This window comes from Nannospalax galili, unplaced genomic scaffold, assembly GCF_000622305.1.
Source record: "Nannospalax galili isolate Female #2095 unplaced genomic scaffold, S.galili_v1.0 scaffold312, whole genome shotgun sequence".
NCBI lineage: Eukaryota > Metazoa > Chordata > Mammalia > Rodentia > Spalacidae > Nannospalax > Nannospalax galili.
In genome coordinates this window covers 1632745-1657971 of record NW_008335967.1, presented here as the reverse complement: position 1 = coordinate 1657971, position 25227 = coordinate 1632745, and the positions used below count along the sequence as shown (strand labels likewise).

At 38.7% G+C, this 25227-nt stretch overlaps 1 protein-coding gene across 1 annotated transcript; it reads left to right on the top strand.

Annotated features, from left to right (window-relative positions):
- The first annotated feature begins 9 nt into the window (after positions 1 to 9).
- Dld (dihydrolipoamide dehydrogenase) lies at positions 10 to 24455 on the top strand. The gene is made up of 14 exons (XM_008830715.3): positions 10 to 154; positions 1717 to 1795; positions 7261 to 7340; positions 8616 to 8684; positions 9205 to 9274; positions 10665 to 10765; positions 11154 to 11297; positions 12786 to 12887; positions 19335 to 19525; positions 20407 to 20577; positions 21411 to 21600; positions 22016 to 22153; positions 23533 to 23622; positions 23719 to 24455. Exons 1-14 carry the CDS (start codon positions 116 to 118, stop codon positions 23782 to 23784), a joined length of 1530 nt encoding a protein of 509 aa, XP_008828937.1. The 5' UTR covers positions 10 to 115; the 3' UTR covers positions 23785 to 24455.
- The last annotated feature ends 772 nt before the right edge of the window (positions 24456 to 25227 follow it).

The following is a 25227-nucleotide window of genomic DNA, read 5'->3' as shown; positions in this document are numbered from 1 at the left end:
CCTGGGCGCCGACGTGAGCGCGCTTGTGCATGCGCAGGGCGGGGAGACCTTGGAAAACTCAACAGGCGCCTGGCGGAGGTGAAAGCACTGGCGGAAGGGCCGGCACTGGGGCAAAATGCAGAGCTGGAGCCGTGTGTACTGTTCCTTAGCCAAGGTGAGGGCCGCGGGGTGGGCTGGTATTGGGCCTGAGGTTCGGGGCCGGGTGCGGCCTGGATGGGGACCGCGGCTGCCTCTGGGAAGCCTCTTTCGGCCTGTGCGCGGGGTCCGCAGGGCTCGTCTCGCCGGGGACGTGGCGGACCTCTCGCCGCAGCCGGAGAGCCCGGCGGGCTGGGCCGGGCCCCGCGATCTGTGCGGGCCACCGCCGAACCTGCGCCGAGAGGGCGTGCGGGCCACGCCTAGGCTGTCACCTGGGCGAGGGGACGTGGAACGGCTGGTCCCATGTGGCCTGCCCTTTCATACCGACTGCCCGGTCCCAGCCCTGACAACGGGGGTGGTAACCATGAGACCACTGCTCGAGTGGCTCAGCCGTGGTCAACCCCTGCACAGCCCTAGGAGCTCCTCCAAGGTCCTGTATTCGTGCCTCTGCACTGGTGCCACTACAGGGGTCAGGGCCTCAGGCTTCTGTTTTCAATCGCAGCGGGTGATCTTGAAGACAGCCTTCCTATTTTCCCGCCCATATTGAATGAATGCATGCTGCATCATGGGCAGGGAACCCTGAGAACCTTAGAGAGAATGCAGAGGTCAAACTTGATGTGCCTCGGTCCTCAAAAATGAACGTAAAGTGCAAGTAGTCATGCTTTTAGGGAAAAGCGGAGCTAGGACTCAAACCAGGACTGACGGTCTGCTGCTCTTTGGTTGGCTGTCCTGATGTCAGGTGCAGAAGTTGTATCATTATTACATCGGAGTAATGTTGCCTTCCATTTATTTACCCCCCTGTGATAGGGGCAGGGGCAGGAACGCTGCTTTCTTTGTAGGCATAGGTGTTTAGAGATGTGAGATTATGATACAATTTGTAGAACTTCCAAAATGTGAGTACACTATTGTTGCATTTTCCCAGTTTAATTTTCTATTCCTAGTTGAGGGCTGAAGAACATTCATAGATTGTTGCAGGTAATTACAGACTGTACATACATGATAGAGAGTTAGGAAACATAAAGCAAAATGATTGTTACTGATTATCCAAATACTTGAACTCAAAGTTTCAGACTTAATTAGAATATTAAAATGATCCTTGGCACTAAAAATTAGCCATGCTTTTTGAAATTTTAAATGAAACTGTATACCATTGATTATGTTCTTTTTAGGTTAAATATGTAATGGTTCGTTGAATATTTGTAATAAGGCAAGTTTAAATTACTGTTCTTGACAAAGAGGAGGAATTGATAGGCTATCTCTGTGTGGCAATAGAAGGTCCATTAAGATAGCCCAGTGCTTGATAGATCTAATTTGTTCGGTTGTCATTATCAGCCTTCAGTACTGTTTTTAAACTGCATTTATTTATGTGCACTTCAGTTCATGCTCGTGCCAGAGCACATATGTGGAGGTCAGAGGACAACTTTTGGGAGTTGGTCCTCTCCTTCCACCATGTGGGCCCCAGGGATTGGACTTGGATAGTCATTCTTAACAGCAGAAGCCTTCACCTGCTGAGCTATCTAGCTGGTCCCTGTATTTGAAATTATATTTTACTTAACAGGAAAAATTTGTCTTTTTTTCTAGAGGGGCCATTTCAGTCGACTATCTCATGGCCTACAAGGAGTTTCTGCAGTGCCCCTAAGAACTTACGCAGATCAGCCAAGTAAGTACTTAGTAGAACAGTTTTTAATCAAATTACCTGATAGTTTCTTTGTTTTTATGTAAAAGCAAGTGAATATTGTAACTGCTAATGGTCTTAGAATTTGTTTATATTCACTTAAGTGTTGAGTGAACACCTAGTGTGTTGTAGGATGTCTACAAGGCAACCCCCCCCCCCGAAGCTTAGAAGCTGGTAATAAATGCACAAATAATGTAAATATTTGGAGAAGAAAGTAACTAGGAGGGAGACTATTTAAGATAGAGTGTCAGGAAAGCTTTTGCAGGAGGTGGTGTTTAAGCAGGGGCCCTGAATGGAGTGAGGGAGTGAAAAGGTTATTTCAACTGTGAGAAAGGTCTCAGATGGAAATTAGCTTGTAGCTTTTAGGAATAGTAAGACTAAAGTGAGTATTTAGAGTCCTACAGAACTTAAAATCAGAGACCAAGGCAGATATCAGATACAGAATGCTTTAAGGCTAGGCCAGATGGTTTAGATTTTAGTCCAGGTGCGTTGGTGATCCATGGGGGAGGGGGTGTTTAAGTTGAACAATTTCATATAATTATAGCTTTAGGAATTAATTTTTTTTTTTTTAAGATTTACTATTTATATGTGTGCGTGTGTCCCTGTGTGAGTTTATGTATACCGTATCTGTGCAGGTGCCCATGGAGGCCAGAGGATCTCCTAGAACTGGAGTTACAGGTGATTGTTTCAGTTGCCTGATGTAGGTGCTGGTAACCAAACCTTAGTATTCTCTCTTCTGTGTGTGTGTGTGTGTGTGTGTGTGTGTGTGTGTGTGTGTGTCTTCCCTGCATGTAAGTACATTGTTGTGTAGTGCTCAAGGAGGCCAGAAGAGGGCATTGAATCCTCTGATCCTGGAGTTACTAGCTGTCCTTGACAGTTGTTAGCTGCTATATGTTGCTGGGAACAGGACCCAGGTCTTTTGCAAGTGTGACCAGGTCTTCTGCCAGTGCTCTTAACCCCTGAGCCATCTCTCTAGCCCCTGAACCTGGGTATTCTGAAAGAGCAGTAAGTGCTCTTAACTACTGAGCCATCTCTTCAGCCCCAAAAGTATTGTTTAAAGACTATCATTGTATATTTACAAGGAAGCTACAGAGTATGCTATTTTCTTCTTATTCTTTGTTGTAGTTAAATTTTCTATAAAGGGTATGTGTTTTAGTTTTTAAACATTTGGAATGGGATAGATGGGCTTTTGAAAGTGAGGTATTCGACTTTCTAGTAGTACAAAAGATATTTAAAATGATCTATTTACTGGACTTACCCATACAGTTGCTTCTCTTTTGAGAATAATATTTTACTTTTTATTTTGTATGTGTGTGTCTGATGTATTTATGTGTGTATGTACAAGTTTGATTATGTGAGTGCCTGTGCACATGCCACTCTGCAGGTGTGGAGGTCAGGGACAACCTTGGATGTTAGTCCTTACCTTCTACCTTGTTTGAGACAGGATCTTGTTTGCCGCTGCGTACCCCAGCCTAGGTGACTGAGTGTCTGGGGTCTCTCTTTTCTCTGCCTCCCATCTCACCTTAGCACCAGGATTACAGCAGTACACTATATCCAGCTTTATATAGGTTTTGGGGATTTGAACTCGGGTCCTTAAACTTTTGTGCAAGCATTTTACCCACTGAACCATCTCCTCAGCCCCAAATTGCATATCTCACAACTTTATTGTAGAAAATATTATCTGAGGGAAGCTGTTACCATCATTATCCCTGTGAAATGCTCTGCTATATCCTTAACTGTTGTCAAACTTATTTTAAATGTTTTGTTCCTAGTGGAAAGGATAGGGGAGGATTCTCGTCACTAGTTTCCAACAGTAATTTATTTTCACTTTGAACAAGTCCTCATTTAAGAGTCTGGGAGATGGCTCAGTGGGTAAGTGCCTGCTATGAAGGCATGAGGACTTGAGTTCTATCCTCAGAACCTACATAAAAAGCCAAGCATTGTGGTACTGTGCCTGTAACCACTGCATGGGGATGGGAAGAGATAGGTGGATCACTGAAGCTCGTTGGCTAGCCAGCATGGCCAAATCAGTGAGCTTCAGGTTTGGTGAGAGACAACACTCAAAAATTAAAGGTGGAAGCAGTTGAGGAGATACAACAGCCTCTAACCTCTGCACACGTGCACTTGCATTCATATCTGCATGCACATGTGCACACACACTACAAGCACATCTACCACACACACAGCATGCACACTACATCACATGTACACATAAATAAAAATTTCAAGTCTATTAAAAGACAGCAAAAAAAACTCCTGAAACTTTGATGGTGAGGGGGAAAATGTTGGCCCTATACTCATTATCTCTGTTAAATGGGAATGTTATTTATTCTCAACTCATATAATGGGAAAATGCTTGGCTTTTCATTTCCAAATCACATCTTCCATTTAACTCTACACCTTCAGAATCATTCAACAAAGACTTAACTCAGTGCCTTTGTTTTCTCGGTAGCCTTTGAGTAGGAGCTTAGATTTTCATGATATGAGGCTGTGTGGTTTAGTGATCTTTTGAAACATTGGCATATTGTAAATCTATAGTAGCCTTGCATATAAAAATAACTGTAGTCACTGTCTCAAAAAGTTTTCAGGGCAAAGATTGATTTTTGTTTAGTCCCCAAAGTGGCATAGTAGGTCCTCACTGCATACTTAACTGGGTAAAAGAACTCAGAGATCATGTCTGCTTTAGTTACTATATCACAGCATATCCTGTATGGTCACTACAAAGTAATGCCAGCTAACATGACAGTAATATAATCTGGCATATTCAGGACTTAATTTTGTCCTAGGCACAGTCTTAAATCCTCATGGTCATCCTACTTTGGCCTTGCTTCTCTGTTAGCTTCCCTGTTGTAGAAATGGAAGAGCTCTTAGACAACTGGGAGAATCCTTTTGACTTTTGAGCCTATACTCATTATTGTTCTGCTTTATTAAAAGAGTATTGGTTGACCACTTGAGGAAATGAAAGTTGCAAAACACTCCCTGTTAGACCATCTGGGAGGTGTTTGAATATTCTTACATAGCAAATTCATCAAAATGTGTGAAGTTCTGTCACTGTTGATAGGACCGTCTACTTTATGACAGGAACAGATTTGTTGCATTCACATCATATATTCATTTGTTCATTGCTTTATTTGTATATCCATTATTTCAGTATTTAATAACTGTTTTGTGCTGGTTATTTGATTAGCTGCTGGGACCTAAACAGATAATACCCAGCTTCTATAGATTTCAGAGTGTAATTGGGAAAGACAAATACTTATAATCTTGATAAGAGGTCTTGTGGCTAAGCATAGGGATTTATGAATTCTGTGTGTGGATGGGAATGGTGACAGAATTGTTGAGGATTTATGTTGACATGTGTAATGGTTGCCAGGATCTGGAATCATGTAAGAGCCAAACCTCTGGTCACATCTGGTGATTATCTTGGTTGGCTCTGGGCAAGCCTGTGGGAGTTTATCTTGACCTTATTAATTGATATAGGAAACCCATCTTAATTGTGGAGGGGCAGGGGATCCTGAATTATATAAAATGGAGAAAGCAAGCTGAGCACCAGCATGCATTCATCACAGTCTGCTTTTGGGGTTCGGGTGTGACATGACCAGCTGCTTCAAGCTCCTGTTGCCTTAATTTGCCACCGTGATGGATTTACTGTACCTTGTACTGTGAGCCCAAATAAACCCTTAAGTTGCTTTTGCCAGTGTATTTTGTCACAGTAACAGGAAAAGAAACTCAGTGTCTGAAGAAGGTTAGGATGGGAGTGAGTAAAAGTGTTCCAGATAAAAGAAACAATGTGTGGGAACATTTTAATGTGGAAAGAAGCGTAGTGTATTTGAACCAGGCCAGAACACTAAAACATTGAAGATGGAGCGTTGCCTTCTCAGTTATCAAAGTTCTTTATACTAAGAGCAGTTCGAAGTCATTAAGGAGTTTTTAAGCAGAGCCATCATATAATTAGATTTGTTTCAAAGATCGTCTGGTTACAGATTGGACTGTATTGTAATTATTTTTCTCTAATTAGATTATAAGAACTAGGGTAATTATTTAGATATAGCCCAAGAGCTTAGTGTTTGTAATGTAAAATGCATGCTGTCAGTATGTAGTTTTAGATAGTGGGACAAAGTGTGCATAAGTAGACTAGCATAAGTCTGTGTGCAGGTTGGCACTTTATTACTGAAGCTAAGCTGCACAAAGGGTATGCAGAATGTGGTGTGTGATGAGATTGGAGAAATAGTCACTGAAAAGATATGGATGCTGTGGGAGTTTTTTGAGTAGGAAACGGAAATTAATGAAGAGAGAGAAAATAATATCTGACCTAGGCTTTGCAGAGCTAGCACAGGGGTAGCAGTGTAGCAGAATAGGCTGTTGTGGAGGGCCAGAATGAGACTGGAGGCTCATTGTCTGAAGGTCAAGTTGTGGCTCAGACTGAATATGGGAAGTTGATCTGAGAAAGGAAGTAAGTCCCTAGTATATACTTAGCACTTCTTAGATTCTTGACATATACTTTCTTTGGTTCTTAACCTAGGACCATAGACATCCTCTTCATTATTATCCATATGTTACATCAAAGCCCAGAGGAATGAAATTTTTTGCCCAAGAACTTAAGGTTGAACAATTATTATCTGAACCTGAGTTTGTTTTACTTCTAGCCCTTATTCTTTTTCTTAATGACTAGACATTTGTAGGGCTTTGATGAGAAAGTGCACTATTTCAATTTAGGATTTTGGAGAATGAGCACTTTGGGCTGAGCATGTGAATATAGCATTTGACTTTGGGAGAAGCTTACTGAACTAGACTGGAGACTGAGGCCATTGAGAATTTAAAAACAGCTTCTTTCAGCCCTCAGCATTCTGTATTATGGCTATCAAGTAATTTTTTGTGATTATTTTGCAGTTGAGGGATTAAAGATGAGGCAGGTCAGATAACTCACCTGAGGTCACCTTGCTAGTGGTTATACTCTGAGATTTTCATTTTTGAGGGCTGATACTGAGGAATGAGGTAGTATTAAATAATAGGAAGAATGCTAGAAATCAGAGTCCAGAAGCTTAGTTTGTCTCTGCTGCTCACTTGCTAAGTAATTTGGGCTGGTCAGTTGACTTCTGAACCTTGTTTCTTCTTAGGAAGTACCATATTTATGCCATTTCTTCCCTCATAGTACAGAAAGATGATCACTTGGCTAAGCTCGTACAGTCACCAGTGACAGTTGGATATAAGGTTAATGTTCTAGGACTCAGTTGTGTTTACATATGCCATAGTGAATAGAAAAGAAAATAAAAAATTTAAATTTGTACCCTTTTTTAGTAGAGTCAAAGAACATCAGATATCTAGGAACAAAATAATATTGTATGGAAAATGCTAATCATTTGCTCTACTTTGGAGAGTGTTTTGTTTTTGAAGGAACTGATTTTTATAAATGTTAATTACTATTTTATGTCAATCTGCTCTTGTTATAGTTGATGCTGATGTAACAGTGATAGGTTCTGGCCCTGGAGGATATGTTGCTGCCGTTAAAGCTGCCCAGTTAGGCTTTAAGGTAAGCTTTGTTTTATGTGGGACAAGTTTATCTTTCTCATTAAATGCTTTGCAGGTGAAATCATGGGAAATAGTTTTTGTTTTTTAATTTTTTTGAGACAGGGTCTGCCTATAGTCCCAGCTGGCTTGGAACTCACAGAGATCCACCTGCCTCCCAAGTGCTGGGATTAAAGGCTTGTACCAACAGGCCTTACTCTTCCTAGATTTTTTTTTTTTTTTTTGGTTTGGTTGGTTATCTTTGCGGGGGTGGGGGGGTTAGGAAATAGTTTAACTCTATAAATTATAAGACTGAGACTAATGGACTGAAGGCTTTATTGACTAGCAATTTCATGAGATGGAAATTCGACAGTTTTTCTTCTGAAATAGTTTATTTTTTAAATTTTATTTTTATTTTATGTTATGCATGTATTGCCTGCATGTAGGTAAGAGCATCCATGTCGTGCAGTGCCTGCGGAAGACAGAAGAGGCTGTTGGATCCCCTGGAACTAGAGTTATGGACAGTTGTTAGCTGCCATGTGGGTGCTGGGATTTGAACCTGGGTCTTTTGCAAGAACAGCTAGTGTTCTTAACTGCTGAGCCATCTCTTCAGGCCCCTGAAATTTTTTATTTTAACTTGTAAATACATTTGGGATATAGTGATAGCAATAAAGCCTAAGTATGGTAATGTTAAGTAAAAATCTTTTAGAATAAGTCACTGTGGGATTGGACTGATTTATTATTATTCAGATGATAATTTTTGTTCTGTTTTGTTTTTGTTTTTGAGACAGGGTCTCCCTGTAGCCCCAGCCAGCTTGGAACTTACTATATAGATCAAGCTGGCCTTGATTTCAGAGATCTGCTTACCTCTGCCTCCTGAGCGCTGGGATTAAAGGAAGGTGTGCACCACCATGCCTGGCAGATGATATTTTTTAAAAAGATATATTTATTTTATTTATGTGTATGAGTGTTTTGCCTACATGAGTTTATGTGCACCACCTGTGTGCAGGAGCTGGAGAAGACCAGAAGCAGGCATTAGCTCCCCTGGGACTGGAGTTCAGGTGGTGTTAACCACCATATGAATGCTGGGAATGGAACCTCTGCAAGAGCAGCACATGCTCTTAGTTGCTGAGCCATCTTTCTAGCCCCGAGGTGACAAATTTTAAAAGACTCTTAATCTGAAAAACACAGCTTGGTAGCTTGCTTTGCAGAAAAATTAATACAGATATATTTGGAATTTTACTGAAATGAAATATTATAAATTATATATGATTAAATATGTTTTCCATTTTGCTTATAGACAGTTTGCATTGAGAAGAATGAAACTCTGGGTGGAACATGCTTGAATGTTGGCTGCATTCCTTCCAAGGTGAGTATGTGTTTCAGCATTGCAGAGATTGGTTTTCATTACCTACTTCACTGCCAATCTAATACAGTTATTAAATAATCCAAGTATGATTAAAAGACTATTTTTCCTTTATGAAACAGCTTGCTGTCACCAGCCTACCATACATTCTTGAAATTGCTTCCTTTGCCATTCAGACTGCAATGTTTCACTTTTTTTCTCTTTACCTTTGCATTGCCAATGAAACATTGCCAATGAAGTAAATTATTTTATGTCCTTATGCATGAAAACAGGAAGTCCCCTTTGACTTGCCACCATGAAATAATGTGTTCTTATTCTTTTAAAGAAAATGTTTGCTTTTTGTTGTTCTTTGAGTGGTTTTTTGTGTTACTGTTGTCTGTTGTAGATTAATTTTATGTGAGAAGAAAAAGTGAGCTGGATAAGTGTTATGTACTGTTCTAAATAGAGAATGTCATTTCATAAGTGCTTTTTAGTTACGGAGTATGTTTATGAATATCTGATAAACTTATCTTCTTTCATTTAGGCTTTATTGAATAACTCTCATTATTACCATTTGGCCCATGGAAAAGATTTTGCGTCTAGGGGAATTGAAAGTAAGTATACCTTACTTTATTACTTCTATTTAATATTTAATTACTTATATTGTAATTAAACATAAGTATTTATATTTAATAATATTACCAGACATGTTTGACTTTTCTTGCTAAATACTGACATGTGTCTAATATGTGTGAATAAATGGCTAGTGGAGGATGAATGATAAAAATCTTGAAAATGTGAAGAGATTTTTTACTTAGGAGTGCTTAGATTCAGATTTCTACTGTGATAGCTTCTGTTACCTTGAAAACTTTTGCCTAAGTTCTAGTTTTGCTGTAAGTGAAGAGTCAGTTTTTATTTTATTTATTTTTAATTTTTTTGGTCTTTTTGAGAGAGGGTCTCCCTTTAGCTCCAGCTGTCCTGGAATTCACTATATAGACCAGGCTGGCCTTGAACTCACAGATATCCCCCTGCCTCTGCCTCCCAAGTGCTGGGATTAAAGGCATGCGCCACCACGCTTGGCTAAGAGTCAGTTTTTATTTCCCTCACAACTAGTGATCATGGGGGAGGCTGGATTCCCAAGTGCTATGCTATTAGGAGAGAGGAATAAAGGAAAGAGAAGACCTATGACCACTAGTCCCGGGGTGGGGGTGGAGTGGGGAGGACCCTTTATAACATTGCCTTTAGTCTGTAGTGTCTTCATCATGTTTTGGGGGCACCTTTTCATCTTTTTTCTCCAGTTGTTTTTGACAAATACTTTCAGAAGGATATTCTTAAATGACTTTGTGGTATTAGTTTTGTAGTAGGTTTCTGAAAGAAGCAGCTGTGTGTAAGCAATCCATTGAGCATACAGATGTGTATATACTAAAATATGTCAAATTCCATGAAGAGTACTGAGATGTTAGAAGACATGGGTAGTCAGGAGACACGCATTATAGGCAAACCTTACATTTTAGTGTGGTGACCTTGGTGAATCAGAAATGCCTATGAGTTTGTCCATGTGTTGGTTGCGGGGACTGATTTCTGTATCTTTTTCTGTAGTTCTGTTGAGTTGAACATTTTTATGTTACATTGTTGCTTTAGAGTTCTGAGCTATATGAGTTTTTAAATCTTGTTGATTAAAGTCATATTAAGCTTTTGTATTTTGAGATGGTCAAATGTATATTTGTTTTGTTTCATAATATTTAAGATTTCAAGTGATGTTTTACTTTTCCAGATTAATAACTATTATAAAGTATTTGTAAATTGTGTCACAGTGGAATGTAATATTTTATGTTGGATTGCATTTTGATGAAGTTGAACATTTAAGAGTGTGTAATAGATTGTTATTGTGATGTGATCATTTGGCTTTTTGTTAACATTAGGATGAATATTTTCAGACCTTAGTGAAAAATTTATTGCTTTAAGAGTTTAAGAAGGATTTAAGATTTATTTAATAAATTACAGTATCAGAAGTTCGCTTGAATTTAGAGAAGATGATGGAGCAGAAGAGGTCTGCAGTAAAAGCATTAACAGGTGGAATTGCCCACTTATTCAAACAAAATAAGGTGGGTGTTCAGTGCTCAGATTTGTGCTTTATTTTATATACATTAGGTATTGCATTGTGCTAATAGAGTGATGCTCTATGACCTTTGTCTGCTGGGGTGATATTCATTTAACTTAAAGTATTACTAAAGCATTTAATAACTAGTGCAACCCATTTATCCCCATCCAAACCCACAAAGAACAGCAACAACAAAAAACCCTGAAACCTAAAATAATACTGATCTGAAATAGATTTCCCCAATACAAAATTTTTTACTGCTACATTTTGCATATTAGTAAGGAAGCATTTAATGTTCTGTATTATTGAGAGTATATTTTCCTGTTTCAGAAAATTTTCTATCAGAAAAAATATTTTAAACATTGTGAATTTATAAATACTATTTTATAAAGGTTGTTCACGTGAATGGATTTGGGAAGATAACTGGCAAAAATCAGGTGACGGCTACAAAAGCAGATGGCAGCACTCAGGTTATTGGTACCAAAAACATTCTTATAGCTACGGGTTCAGAAGTAACTCCTTTTCCTGGAATCACGGTATTTATGCCTTCTAATTAATATCAACTGTCTTTACAAAATAGGTTTTCTAAGTTTATGTTGTTTATAAATGTTGAGTGATTACTGACTGAAATGCTATATTTTGACAGTCATTTAGCCTTACGTAATTACTTGTCTTAGCCAGGTATGGTGGTGCACACCTTTAATCCCAGCATTTAGGAGGCAGAGGCCAATAGATCTTTGTGAGTTTGAGGCCAGCCTGGTCTATGTAGTGAGTTCCAGGCCAGCTGGGGCTACAGGGAAACGCTGTCTCCAAAAAAAGACCAAAAAAAAAAAAATTATTTTACAGTGATTTTGACTAGATACAGAATGATTTATATTATATTTGAGTTCAAAATGAAGTTAAGCCAGGCATGGTGGTGCATGTATGTAATCCTAGCAGATGGGAGATAGCGACAAGAGGATTCTCACAAGTTCAAGACTAGACTGGTCTAGCAGCTAGGACTACCTAGTGAAACTGTCTCAAAAACAAGCTGGGGTTCTGGAGAGATGACTCAGTGGTTAAGAAGAATGTATGCTGTTCTCACAGAGAACTTGAGTTCAATTCCCAGCACCCACGTAGCTGCTCAAAACCACCTGTAACTCCAGCTTCAGAGGATCTGACAACTTCTGGCTTCATTGAGCACCTGCACGCACCTGCGCTCACATGCGTGCGCGCGCGCACACACACACACACACACACACACACAGAAAAATATTTTTTTAAAAGCTAGGGAGCTCACTCAGTTGATAAAGCGTTTGCAGTGCACCTGGTTAGGTGGCACAGGCTTGTAATCCTAGCACTGGAGAAGTATAGACAGAAAGATCCCTGGGATTTGGACAGCCAGAGTAGCCCAACTATAGTGCCTCAGTAAAAGACCCTATCTCAAAAAACAAGGTGGATATAAACTTATTAACCCCTGGCCTCCACAAACGTGCACATAACAACAAAACACAAATAAAATAATGAAGTTAAAATTGACTGTTTTATTTTGGAATGTCAAATGAGCAAATTTCAAGTTAGCATTTTACTTTGTCTTTTTTTTTTAAAATATCAAGTTAGCATTTTAAATGAGATTTGGTGAATTGGGGTGTACAGAATATACAGAAGTCATAGATACATCAAAGTAAATGTCTTACTATTTTTAGTGGTTTTTTTTTTTTTTTTTTTTTTAAATGTGTATGCGTGTATTGCCTGCATGTAGGTAAGTGCACCCGTGACATGCAATGCCTGCGGAGGTCAAAAGAGGCTGTTGGATCCCCTCGGACTGGAGTTATAGACAGTTGTTAGCTGCCATATGGGTGCTAGGATTCGAACCCAGGTCTTCTACAAGAACAACCATTGTTCTTAACTGCTGCGCCATCTTTCCAGCCCCCCTTTTTTAATATTTATTATTTTTTTGGTTTTTTTTTTTAATGGAATGAGATCATAGATTACAGTTTACTAGGTTTTCCAAATCTTACTATATTTTTTTGCTTTTCTTATAGATTGATGAAGATACAGTAGTGTCATCTACAGGAGCTTTATCTTTAAAAAAAGTTCCAGAAAAGTTGGTTGTTATTGGTGCAGGAGTAATTGGTGTAGAATTGGTAAGTGGTATTTTTTCTGTCTTTTATTACCTCTGTTTGGGGGCTGAAAAGATGACTCAGTGGTTAAGAGCACATACTACTCTTCCTGAAGACTTGAGTTCTGTTCTCAGCACTTGTATCCAGTGGTTCACAACTTCCTATAACTCTGTGACTCAAGCTCCAGGGGTTCCAATACCACTGACCTCCACAGGCATCTGCATTCCTGTGCACATACCGACACATACATATACAAATAATTGAAAGTAAAGTAAATCTTTTAAAAAAAAATCTTTTCTTATTTGATTCTTCTATATTACATTTTAGGCCAATGAGCATTGAGTTTTGCTTAAATACTCCAGTAATAGCAAATACAACTTTTCTTCCAGTACCACCTGCTTAGGTGATCAGTAGCCATCAGTGTGCTCTCCTTTGTTGTATAGTCTGCTGCTTTGTTTTCTCACCCTTCCTGATCATTACAGCTGGTCTCTTTTAATCTGATAGCTCTTGACATACTGAAAAATGGTTCTCATTCTGAGCAAACTACATTCCAGATAAAAAACATCCCTTGCTACAGCGTACATGCTGTGACTTTTCTTTCCCTCCTAACTTGTGTTTTAGAGATACCAAACTACTTGCCATTCTCTGAGTACCATAGTATTTCATTTCTTCCACCTGCCTTGTTCACCTTTCTGGTCTATTTGCCAACTTCCACATATGTCTGTCTAATGAACTTTAAAAAAATTTTTTTTTAATTTTAAAATATTTTTTATTTTTATGTGTATGATTGTATTGCTTGCATGTATATAAGTGCACCTGTGCCATGCAATGCCTGCGAAGATCAGAAGGGACCATTGAATTCCCCTGAAACTAGAGTTAGGGATGGTTATTAACTGCCATATGGGTGCTGGGAATCGAGCACTGGGTCCAGTGCTTTTAACTGCCACACCGTCTCTAGCTCCTATCTAATGAACTTTTATTTTAGGTGTCCTCTCCTAGGGCCATCACATCTTATCACCAAGAATTACTCTGATATCATAAATTCAGAGAATTCTGAGCCACACTTTTTTTCTTTTTATTTACTCCAAGTGCATACACTCTACTTTTTCTTGATTTACCTAGTTTAGAACTTCCTTACCTTTTTTGTTATCTATGTTTCCTGTCTTGACTGTGATTCCATAGTGTCTTTCTCTCTCTCATTTTTGGTTTTTTTTTTTTTTTGAGACAGGGTCTTCCTGTAGCCCCAGCTGGCCTAGAACTCACTATGTAGACCAGACTGGCCTTGAATTTGCAGAGATTCACCTGCCTCTGCTGGGATTAAAAGTGTGCGCCACCATACCTGGCCTTTAGCTGCTCTCTTAGAGGTAAGTCAGTCACTCACCTCCTTTTTTATGTACAGGGGATGCAGCATAGGGAGCAGTATTAGTTACATGTCTTATTGCTAATGTGTGCCTCAAGCATGCTAGGCAGGTACTGTACCACTAACCTATATTCCCAAACCTCTTTTAACTTTTTATTTTAGGCAAGGTTTATCAATAAGTTGCCAAGGTTGGTCTTAAACTCAGTTTGTAGCCTATGCAGGCTTGAACTTAGGAACTCCCTACCTTTGCCTCCTGAGTAGCTAGCACTATAGGGCTGCTGTGCCACCAGGCTTATATGACCTCCCTTTTCTGACATATTTGCCTGGAAAAACCCTAGTCTAGTTGAATTTAGCTGTCTTTCTATGCCATCCCCAGGGTAGTGTCTGCATCTGGAGGGAATAAGACACTGAAGACTGCTGCCTGTATAAGTGCTTGGTCACAGACTGCATCAGGAACCTCAGGCTGGCTGAGGAATATTTCCCTAGCTGATACATTCTTCTGGTCTCTGCTGCGGCTGTTTAATTTCCCACTCCTCTTGTACCCCTCGTAGGGTGCACTGTCTTCTCCTGCCTGTGCATTTCCTCATGTCCTAATGGGATGGAAACCCCAGCATCTTGTGCTCTAGATTTGAAAATGCTTTCCCCCTACAGTTCTTTTGCTCTTCTTCCTGCTGCTATGAAAATGCTGTTTTCCCTAAGATTAATCTTCACCTCTCCTTCATAACACATTTTTCTGCCTTTATAATGACTTGGTTTGTGATTTTTGTTTTCTGTGTTTTTTAGCATTTAAACTCATTCTTACTGTCTACTCTGCTCCCCTTCCCCCTTTGAGAGGGGCATCTCATGTAGCCTGGCTGGCCTAGATCTTGTTATGTAGATCAGACTGACCTTGAATTTGGAGCAATCCTCCTGCCTCTCTCTGCTCCTTAGTGCTAGGATTATAGATTATGCTGCCACCCTTGGTTACTCTTCTTTTGGATTATAGTTGAACATGTCTTTGAGTTTATACTTGTGTGCACATACTTGCTCAGATACACTTCACTTGTGATGTAAATAAGCCTTGTGATGATCTTTTGCCCTTTGGTTACTAAGTTTCCTCTCACTTTTTTTCCATCAAACTTTTCTAAAAAAGTGTTCATACTCTTTATTTCATCAGCTCCCACTTAATCTTCAGGTCTCAGCTTTTTGTGTCAAGAAATTGTTCCCGATTAGAACATAAATCTGATTACTACTCAATCCACTGGACTTTTGTTTGCTGCTGTGTTTGGCAGTAGTCAGCTTTATGTTTTCTTACCTTTGAAAATCTCAGCTTTTCTGATTTCATACTATTCAGGTTTTATGTCTACCCTCTGGGTTGACTTTTTATCTATGTAACTTCCTGGCTGGTTGTGGTAGCAAATATCTTTAATTCCAGCACTCAAAAGGCAGAGGCCAGCCTTTTCTAGATACTGAGTTTCAGCCAGCCAGGGCTACATGGTGAGACTCTGTTTCAAAAACAAAACAAAATCTTTGCCGGGCGTGGTGGCGCACGCCTTTAATCCCAGCACTTGGGAGGCAGAGGCAGGGGGGGCTTTTTGAGTTCGGGGGCCGCCCCGGCTACACAGTGAGATCCCGGACAGCTGGGGCCACAACAAGAACCCCGTCCCAAAAAAAAAAAAAAAAAAAAAAAAATCTTTGTAAATGCCTTATTTCAGGTTTCCTTTCAGTCTGTCGTTAGGTTTTCTCCTAGACTCTTGGTCTGTCCACAAAATGTCTTCACTATCACCTTGTTAACTAAGGACCCACAATATCTGCAGCCTAATTGTCTCTCTGCCCCTAGACTTATATTTTGGAATATATTAGCATTTCCACTTAAGTTTCTCATAGGCACTCTACTCAGTAAATGTATAATGGGACCTTTATACTTCTGTTTGTTCTTCTCACTCCAAACAAAGCCAAGCCTATTTCTCTTCTAACATTTCCACCTCAGTGTGTCTGCTACTACCCTTGCATAAGCAGGAACTGTAGAAGCTATACTTGATTTCTCTCCTGACTTCCTGATCCATATTCATTCCCTGGGTTCCGATGTGAGTCTGCCTAATATTTATCTCTGGAATATATTTACTACTTTTCCTTCATCTCCTTAGATTGCAGTTCAGTCCAGCATTATGTCTTACCCTAGGCTGTCTTGGCTTTCTTTTCAAATCTGTGCTCTTCACAGTTCCTGTAAAACATGTTTAATCATGTCTCTTCCTAGGCTGAGATCTTTGACTATTAGGATAAATCCAACCTTAGTGTTGTTTAAAGATTAGCATTTTGTGGCCCTGGCTTATATCTCTAGCCGTGTCTAGCTCCTTTCCCTTGCAGGCTCTGCTCTGGGTGTATCAGTTCTGAGCAAGCATTTTGCCTATAGTACACATTCCCTCTATGTGGGATATTTCTTTTTTCCAGTCTTTGCACTGTTGTGAGCCCTTCTGTGATGAGCCTAGAGGTTCTAGGTCTTCCTGTTGAGTGTTCTGTTTCACCTGGAATTTCTGTTTCTTACAGGATTTATCTTATTTTCTTGATACTGCTTGATCCTTACGATTTCATTAAATCATAAACTCCAGGAGGAAAGATTATGGCTGTTTTTTTCACTGTATATCTTTAGCTACTAAAAGTAGTCATATTTAGCTTTTTAAAAATTGCTGCTCAATAAGCATATTTATCATATCTTTGACTATTAGGATAAATCCAACTTTAGTATTGTTTGGAGATTAGCATTTTGTGGTACCTTTCAAAAATTAGATTAGTAGTTGCCTGTTTATTTGTGAGATGCAGTCTTGCCGTCTAGTACAGATTGGCCTGGAAGGTGTGATTCCTGTTTCTACCTTCTGAAGACTGGGAGGATTGGGCTTTGGTGTTATATCTTTGCCTAACTAACTTGAGGTCACAAAAGGTGCCTCATGTGTTTTAATTGAGAAATTTTATAATCTTGGGTCTTATATCCATGATTTGAGTAAATTTTTGTGTGTATTTGTGGATTTTTACTGGCCCTGTATTGCCTCCTGTTAATTTCATTCTCATTGTAAGAATTCATGAAATTTGTAAAATGAATGTGTAAATCTAATTTAATTAGAAAGATAAACTCATGTCATTTTAAATTACGAGATAACTTTAATATTATATAATGACTATCTCTTTAAAAGGATGTGTATCTAGTCTTTCCTTTCTTCCCTTTCTTTCACAGTGCTAGGGATTGGACTTAAAGCCTTGTGCATTCCAGGCAAGCACTCTACTTTGGAGCTGTATCCTCAACCCTAACGTTTTTGTAGATTTATTTGTTTTAATTTTATGTGTACAGGTGTTTGCCAGTGTATATGTAAGTGTACCACATTGCCCTCGGAGGCTAGAAGAGGGTGTTAGATCCTCCTGGAACTGGAGTTAGGATAGGTTTTTTTTCTTTTTTTTTAAGCCACCGTGTGGGTGCTGGGAACCGAACCTGGATCCTCTGCAAGAGGAGCCAGTGCTATTAATTACTGAGCCAACTCTCCAGTCCTCACATCCCAACTCTTCAATTTTTTCTTTTTTTCAGTGTATATGCATGTGTTGCCTGCATATAGATCAGTGCACCCATGTTATGCAGTGCCCACGGAGGTCAGAAGAGGCTGTCAGATCCCCTGGGACTGGAGTTACGGACAGTTGTTAGTTGCCATGTGGGTGCTGGGATTTGAACCCAGGTCTTCTGAGAGAACAACCAGTGTTCTTAACCTCTCCAGCCCCTCAAATTTTTTTATATTCATCTTGCTTGTCATAGTTTTATATTTAACCTTGAAAAGTCATGCTAGTTGTTTAAAATGTTAAAATACAATATTCAATTTAAGTCACTTGAATAAAAAAGTGAACATTTCTCCTTTCTTGAGAAAATAAAATATGAAGCCAGTTTAATATTTTGTAAACTTTAGTGATTATTAGTGGTAAACATACTTGTTTTATTTTATTGTTTGAGGATTCCATACGTGCATATGTGTTTTGATGCATCTCACACCCCATTCCCTCCCCTCCACTACTTTTCCCTCCCAACTTCATGTGCTCTCTTTTTAAAAACTCATTGAGTCTGCTTAGTGCTACCTGTATGTGTGTGGGTGTAGGACCATGTGCTGGAACATGGATAGCCTTTCAGGGGCCACATCCCTGAAGGAAACTACCTCCCCTAATAGCCATCATTTGCCAGTAGCTTCTCGGCTAGGGGTTCTTCCCTGATCCATGCTGGAATTTTAGTTGGCTTGATCTTGTGCATGCAGCCACAGCCTTTGTGAGTTCATATGTGTAATGGCCCAGTCATGTCTAGCAAGTACTGTTTTGCTGCAGACATCCACTACTTCAGCTTTTACATTCTTCTCTCCCTCTTCTGTGAGAATCCCTAAGCCTTGTGGGGAAAGGCTGTGTTACAGATACCCTATTTACAGTTGAGGAGGCTATAGTTTATTCTCTGCACACTGACCAGTTGTGGGTCTCTGCATTAATCACCATCGACTATAAAACAAGCTTCTCTGATGAGGACTGAGAGATGCACTGATAAAGGCTCAGGACTGGTTTCCATCCTGAGTATTAAGCTTTGACTGAAGTGCTGTGAGATAAGAACATAGTTTTATGACCTCAGGGTCTTTGCACTTGCTCTTTCTCCTCTGCCTTGAACACTCTTCTCCCAATTATTGCTATAGTTCTTTCCTTCACTTGAAGCCTATATAAATGTTATTCACACTGAGGCCTTCTGCAATCATGCTATTTAAAGTTGCAGTCTTTTTTCTTCAGTAGCTTTGGCTCTACTTCCTCCTTTTTCACATAGCACTTTGTTATCCTCTAATATGAATTTTATTTGTTTGTTGATTTCCTCTATCACACTGTAAAATCTCCAGGAGCAAGGATTTTTGTTGTTCGTTAACCTATACCTAGCAGTTATAATGGTACTTAACATGTATTAGGTACCTAGTAAATGCTGAATGAGTGAATAAATAGATAAAATTATCTGTTTTCATCAGAGCGTCCAGAAAACATTACTAAAAAGAAGAAAATACTACAAGTTATTTGAGATAATTTAGTGAACATTTGCTATGGAAACTTTATGATTTTTTTAAAAAAATTAATTTCAGGGTTCAGTGTGGCAAAGACTTGGTGCAGATGTGACAGCAGTTGAATTTTTGGGTCATGTAGGTGGAATTGGAATTGACATGGAGATATCAAAAAATTTTCAACGCATACTTCAAAAGCAAGGGTTTAAATTTAAACTGAATACCAAAGTTACTGGTGCCACCAAGAAGTCAGATGGGAAAATTGATGTATCGTAAGTATGCTGCATGTGTTTTTGAGATCTCACCCTTACCTGTTTTAAAAAAAGCATTTAAGCTTTCAAAGTCAGTTAATAAATGTATTTTAGAGTTTTATAACTTAGTCTGATTGCTCAGTATTACATAGCATTCTTATCATGATTGAGTTGGTAATAGAAAGATTAATCAGTTGCATTGTGCTGTATTTATTCATGGTTTACAGTCATAAAATTTAAAGTGCCTAGTATTTAGTAAAATTATTTTGGCATTTTTAGGCAGATGGGAATTCAGTGATAATATCACTTAAATTGTTTGCATGTGTCTGGTACACTACTCATAAATATTTATATAATTTAACAAAATAACTTGCCTATAGTCAGTCACACAGTTCATGAAAGGCAGAGCCAGTGCTTGAACATGGATCTTTCTGAGATTTTCATGGTGCTGGGAACCAAACATATGACATAATGCATGTTAGGCAAGTGCTCTACCATTAAGCCACATCCTTAGCCATGAGTCTTATATTCTCTTTTTTTTTTTTTGTCTTTTTGAGACAGGGTCTCCCCTATAGCCCCAGGACTCGCTATATAGACCAGGCTGGCCCAGAACTCACAGAGGTCCTCCTGCTCCTGCCTCCCAAGTGCTGGGGTTAAAGGTGTGCACAACCCTGCCCAGCTGAGTCCTGTATTCTTAACTGCTGTGCCACACTGCCTGATTTTGAGATTTTAATAAACTTTTAAGAATTTGTATGATCGGCTGCTTGTCTCACATTTATAATGACATAACCGTATTAGATATGTCATGAACATTTGAGGAACCTGTGATCTTAAAGTTTGATTCTTTTCAGCTGTCTGTGTAGAGTTATGTGTTGAACAGTTATCTTTTGTTCATTGTCTAGTACTGAAGCTGCTTCTGGTGGCAAAGCTGAAGTTATCACTTGTGATGTTCTTTTGGTTTGCATTGGTCGACGACCCTTTACTCAGAATTTGGGACTAGAAGAGCTTGGAATTGAGCTAGATCCCAGAGGTAGAATTCCAGTCAATACCAGATTCCAAACTAAAATTCCAAAGTAAGTTGGATAATTTCCTATGTGATCTTTGTCATTTTAAAATTTTGTGCTAGTGATAGTATTTTTGGCTCTATATAAAGATACATAGTATGGACACAAGGTGAGGCAGGTATATAGTAAAGGAATACATAGAAATTTCCTCCCAAATCATTTATCAAACTTGTAAAATGGAGACTTTTGAATCCTTTATAGCTATTATTATTTTTTAAAAATATTTTATGTATATGAGTATATTGCCTAGATGTGTGTAAGTGCACCCGTGTCGTGCAGTCCCCACGGAAGTCAGAAGAGGGTGTCAGATCCCCTGGAACTGGAGTTAAGGATGGTTGTTAGTTGCCATGTGGGTGCTGGGAATCAAACCCAGGTCCTCTGCAGGAGCATCCGGTGCTCTTAACCACTGAGCCATCTCTCCAGCTCCAGCTATTAGTATTTTTAACTGAAAAGTTTTTATTTATATTTCAACTGTTTATGTACCTTATTTAAAGATGGAATTTTGCTATATAGGCCAAGCTAGTCTTGAACTGGACTCAAGTGGTCCTTCTGCCTCAGCCTCCCAAGTGCTGGGCATTATCTCTAATTTTAAATTTATTTCAAACACTGTTTTGAAAATATGATTTTCACCATGCTGTGGGAAGATAATATTCTTATAAAATCAAATATAAATAAATGGATTTTTTAATTGTTCAAAGATTAGATACTGAGATCAGATTTTTGAAGAGCTGCATTTAAAATACTTTTTGGTGGCTTATTGGCTAGATGAAATTTATATTTCCATGGTATAACTGAAGTACCTTTGATTTCAGAAATCACTGTTTTGCTTTTATCTCTGGTAGTATCTATGCTATTGGGGATGTGATTGCTGGTCCAATGCTGGCTCACAAAGCAGAAGATGAAGGTATCATCTGTGTTGAAGGAATGGCTGGCGGTGCTGTGCACATTGACTATAATTGTGTGCCGTCGGTGATTTACACACACCCTGAGGTTGCTTGGGTTGGCAAATCAGAAGAACAGTTGAAAGAAGAGGTAATCCTAAGTGTGGGCAGTTTTACTCCACTGTGAATTGAACTAATGGCACTAGTAACTAGAAAAAAACATTTTTACATTTAGTGACTCTGTAAAACATTATAGCTTATGTATTTTTTCTTTTGTTAGGATCATAAGGAGATGCTCCTTAGATTTCTCAGCAGCATAGGGAAGATACTGTGTTCAAAAACCAGCAACTGTAGGACTTTTTATATTTGGCTTTGAAATATAGGCAGGTGGTTAGACATTTCTATTTACTTGCATTTCTACCCTAATTCTATTTCATTAACCTGCCATTTAGTCATTCCTTCTGTGTGCTGTAGTTATTTTCTTAACCAACGGGAGATGCTTTCACTAATGGGAATGGATGTTTTTGTGCTTATGTATGTATGATCTCATTATTCATCCCTCACAGGGTATTGAGTACAAAGTTGGGAAATTCCCATTTGCAGCAAACAGCAGAGCTAAAACAAATGCTGACACAGATGGCATGGTGAAGATTCTTGGACAGAAATCAACAGATAGAGTACTGGGAGCACACATTCTAGGACCAGTAAGTATTGTAAAACCAGGTGTAATTTAGTACAGTATTCATTACCGTTCTGTTGCCGTAAGACACCATGACCAAGGCAACTTATAGAAGAGTTTATTTGAACTTACAGTTGTGGGATAAGAGTCCATAATGGTGGGGAGGCATGGCAGCAAAGTCCATAAAGGTGGCTGGAGCAGGAAGCAGAGGAATCACATTTCAAGCGGCACAGGAAGCAGAGAGAGACTGGAAAAGCTAAGGAACTCTTAAAGTCCACCCCAAATGACTTGCTTCCTCTTGCATGGCCATACTTCCTAAAGCCCCCCAAAATAGCACCAACTGGGGACAAACTGTTCAATACTTGGAGCCTATGGGGGACATTCTCATTCAAACCACCATACCTACTGTTTCCATTCTGATGTTGCTAATTACCAGTGATAGTTTAAATAAGGCTTCTGTGCATTGTTCTGGAAGGATACTAACATCATTTTCAGTCTTTCCTACCATATCATCCTAAAATGTACACACATGCTAGAAAACATACACAGGGCCAAGTCCCTCCTTAAAACCCATTAGTGATATTTGGCAACCATGGACTGTTAGGTCCCAAGCCTTACTGACTCTGGAGTTGCCTTGCTCTACCCCCCCTCCCCCCAACCTCTTTCCTTTCTGACCTCATCTTTCTGCTCTTCCTCTTTGCACACGCCTTTAATCCCAGCACTCAGGAGGCAGAGGCAGGTGGATCTCTGTGAGTTCAAGGCCAGCCTGGTCTACATAGTGAGTTCCAGCCCAGCTGGAGCTACAGGGAGACCCTGTCTCAAAAAGACCAAAAACATTTTTTTTTCTTTCCATGTAAGATAAACCATTTTCCTAGGAGGCCAGACTTGGTTTGTACTTTAGGGCTTCAATCTCATAGTAACACCCCCATCCCCCATATAGAACTCTACTTCCAGGCCTTTGCATGGTCTTAGCTCAGATGTTCCTTCTGAGGGAAGGCTTAGACTTTAGTAAGGCTGAAGTATATTTTTCTCATAGGTATGTGATGTAACAGTAAAGTTAACAATATTCAAATGCTTTCTGTGTCACTTTTAAGTATATACGTGTTGTCCATATTTCATTTTTACAGTTTTATGAGAAAGATGATTTTTTTTTTTTTTTTTTAAGCAAAGAAACTGCACGAAACACATAAAAGTAGGAAAGTGGCAGGATCTAGGCAGTTTGACTTCCAAGTCCAAGCTGTGTGCTACTTTTTCTGTTAAACTTCCTGACTGGGAGATTTTTTTAATTGCCTTAACTCCTTTAATAACAGGATTTAAGACAAATTTTTAAGGTCTAAAAGCCTGGGTTCTGGCTCATAGCGTGTAGTCCTGGAAGCATAATGAACTATTTGGCTTCTTTTAAAGGGTGCTGGAGAAATGGTAAATGAAGCTGCTCTGGCTTTGGAATATGGAGCGTCCTGTGAAGACATAGCTAGAGTCTGCCATGCACATCCGGTAACTATCACCAGCATACATAGACTTCATGGCTACCTAAGTTTTCTTTTTACCCACAATGTTTCATCTTTAATTTTACATTTTCTTCCTTTGCAGACTTTATCAGAAGCTTTTAGAGAAGCAAACCTGGCTGCATCGTTTGGCAAAGCAATCAACTTTTAAATTAGAAGAAGGTTATTTTTTTTTTTCTGAAATCTGGAATCTTTTATAGAGGTCACATTTTTGAACAGCATAAACTCACAGTTCCAGGAATTTTTAGGATGGAATTATGAAACTTTTGGGAGGTATTTAATAGGTTTGAACAGAATGGAATAATCTTGTATCTATATTTTAAGTAAATATCTTCTTTCAGTGCATTAACAGAGCAGACAAGACTGTATAGTAGTATCCTGGGAAGTTTTCAGCCTGCATTTTCATGCTATTTATAGAAGATTGGACTTCATTGAATTAACGTTATTTCTGATTCAGTGAGGTGGAATCTACTTCATAAGGAAGGAGCTTGAGTATAGTACTGAACAATTGTATTTGAATAAAACTGATGAAGTTACTTTTAAATTTGGTTTTCATATTGGAAACAAGTCAGTGATTAGAACAAGATTCAAATATGTACAAACATGTAAATAAAAGCGACTGTCTCTCATTTTATTTAACTCCCAAATTCTTAGTTTAGAGGTAGAAGTATATATTTAAGGGTTAAGGTTTTAGAAGGTCTACAAGTCTAAAGGGCATTGCCCAAATGAAGATACTGTCCACAAAACAAAAATATTAAATAGAAACTCAAATGTATTATACCAAGGAATGAAGGTATCAAAATAAACATGTCTTAAATACTTCCTGGTTATTCTGAGTTCATAATAAGATGGTCCTAATTCTTTTGACTACCTCTATCTTTTAATTAATTACTACCACTGTTATAGAACTGAATGTGTCTTCATATTATACATTAAGACATTTGAAATATACATTAGACATTTGAAAGGTCATCCCCCTTTCATTTGTTTTACATATACCTACTAAATACATAGCTTGTACTTTAGTTTGCTATCTTTTCCTATGTAAATTTCCTCGGCTAAGTAAATGACCATTTCTTTACCACTACAAAACTTGCATTTATTGATAAATGTTAAATGCTATTAGATTATTAGATGTTAAAATGGTTATTTAAGTATCTCAAGAAAGGCAATGATCTAAGTGCTAAATAGCTTTTGTATATTATACCTAAATGCGTCATTTCAGGTTAAATAGTTCCTAAATTTGATAGAGACAGCATAGTTTTCTAAACAAAAAAAGCCCAATTAAAAATGTACTTGGAATTTTGCAAATAAGATATTTGCTTGACTGTAATTTAAAGGTTCTAATTTTAAGGGAAATTGGAAAATGTAGTCTGTGGGATAATATTGATTGGAAGAAGTTTATTAGTTTTCAGGCTTTAATTGCATATTGTATTTTGTATGTCCAGTGTCTTAGGGACTGTGTTATAGTCATGCTCATATATTGTGAAGATTGGATTCTCTCACAAACATCTAAAAATACTGATTATATATTTTTCTTTTTTGATCAGATAAATTGACTGAACTCTGAATTCTTTGATAGCAGGTAGCAGCT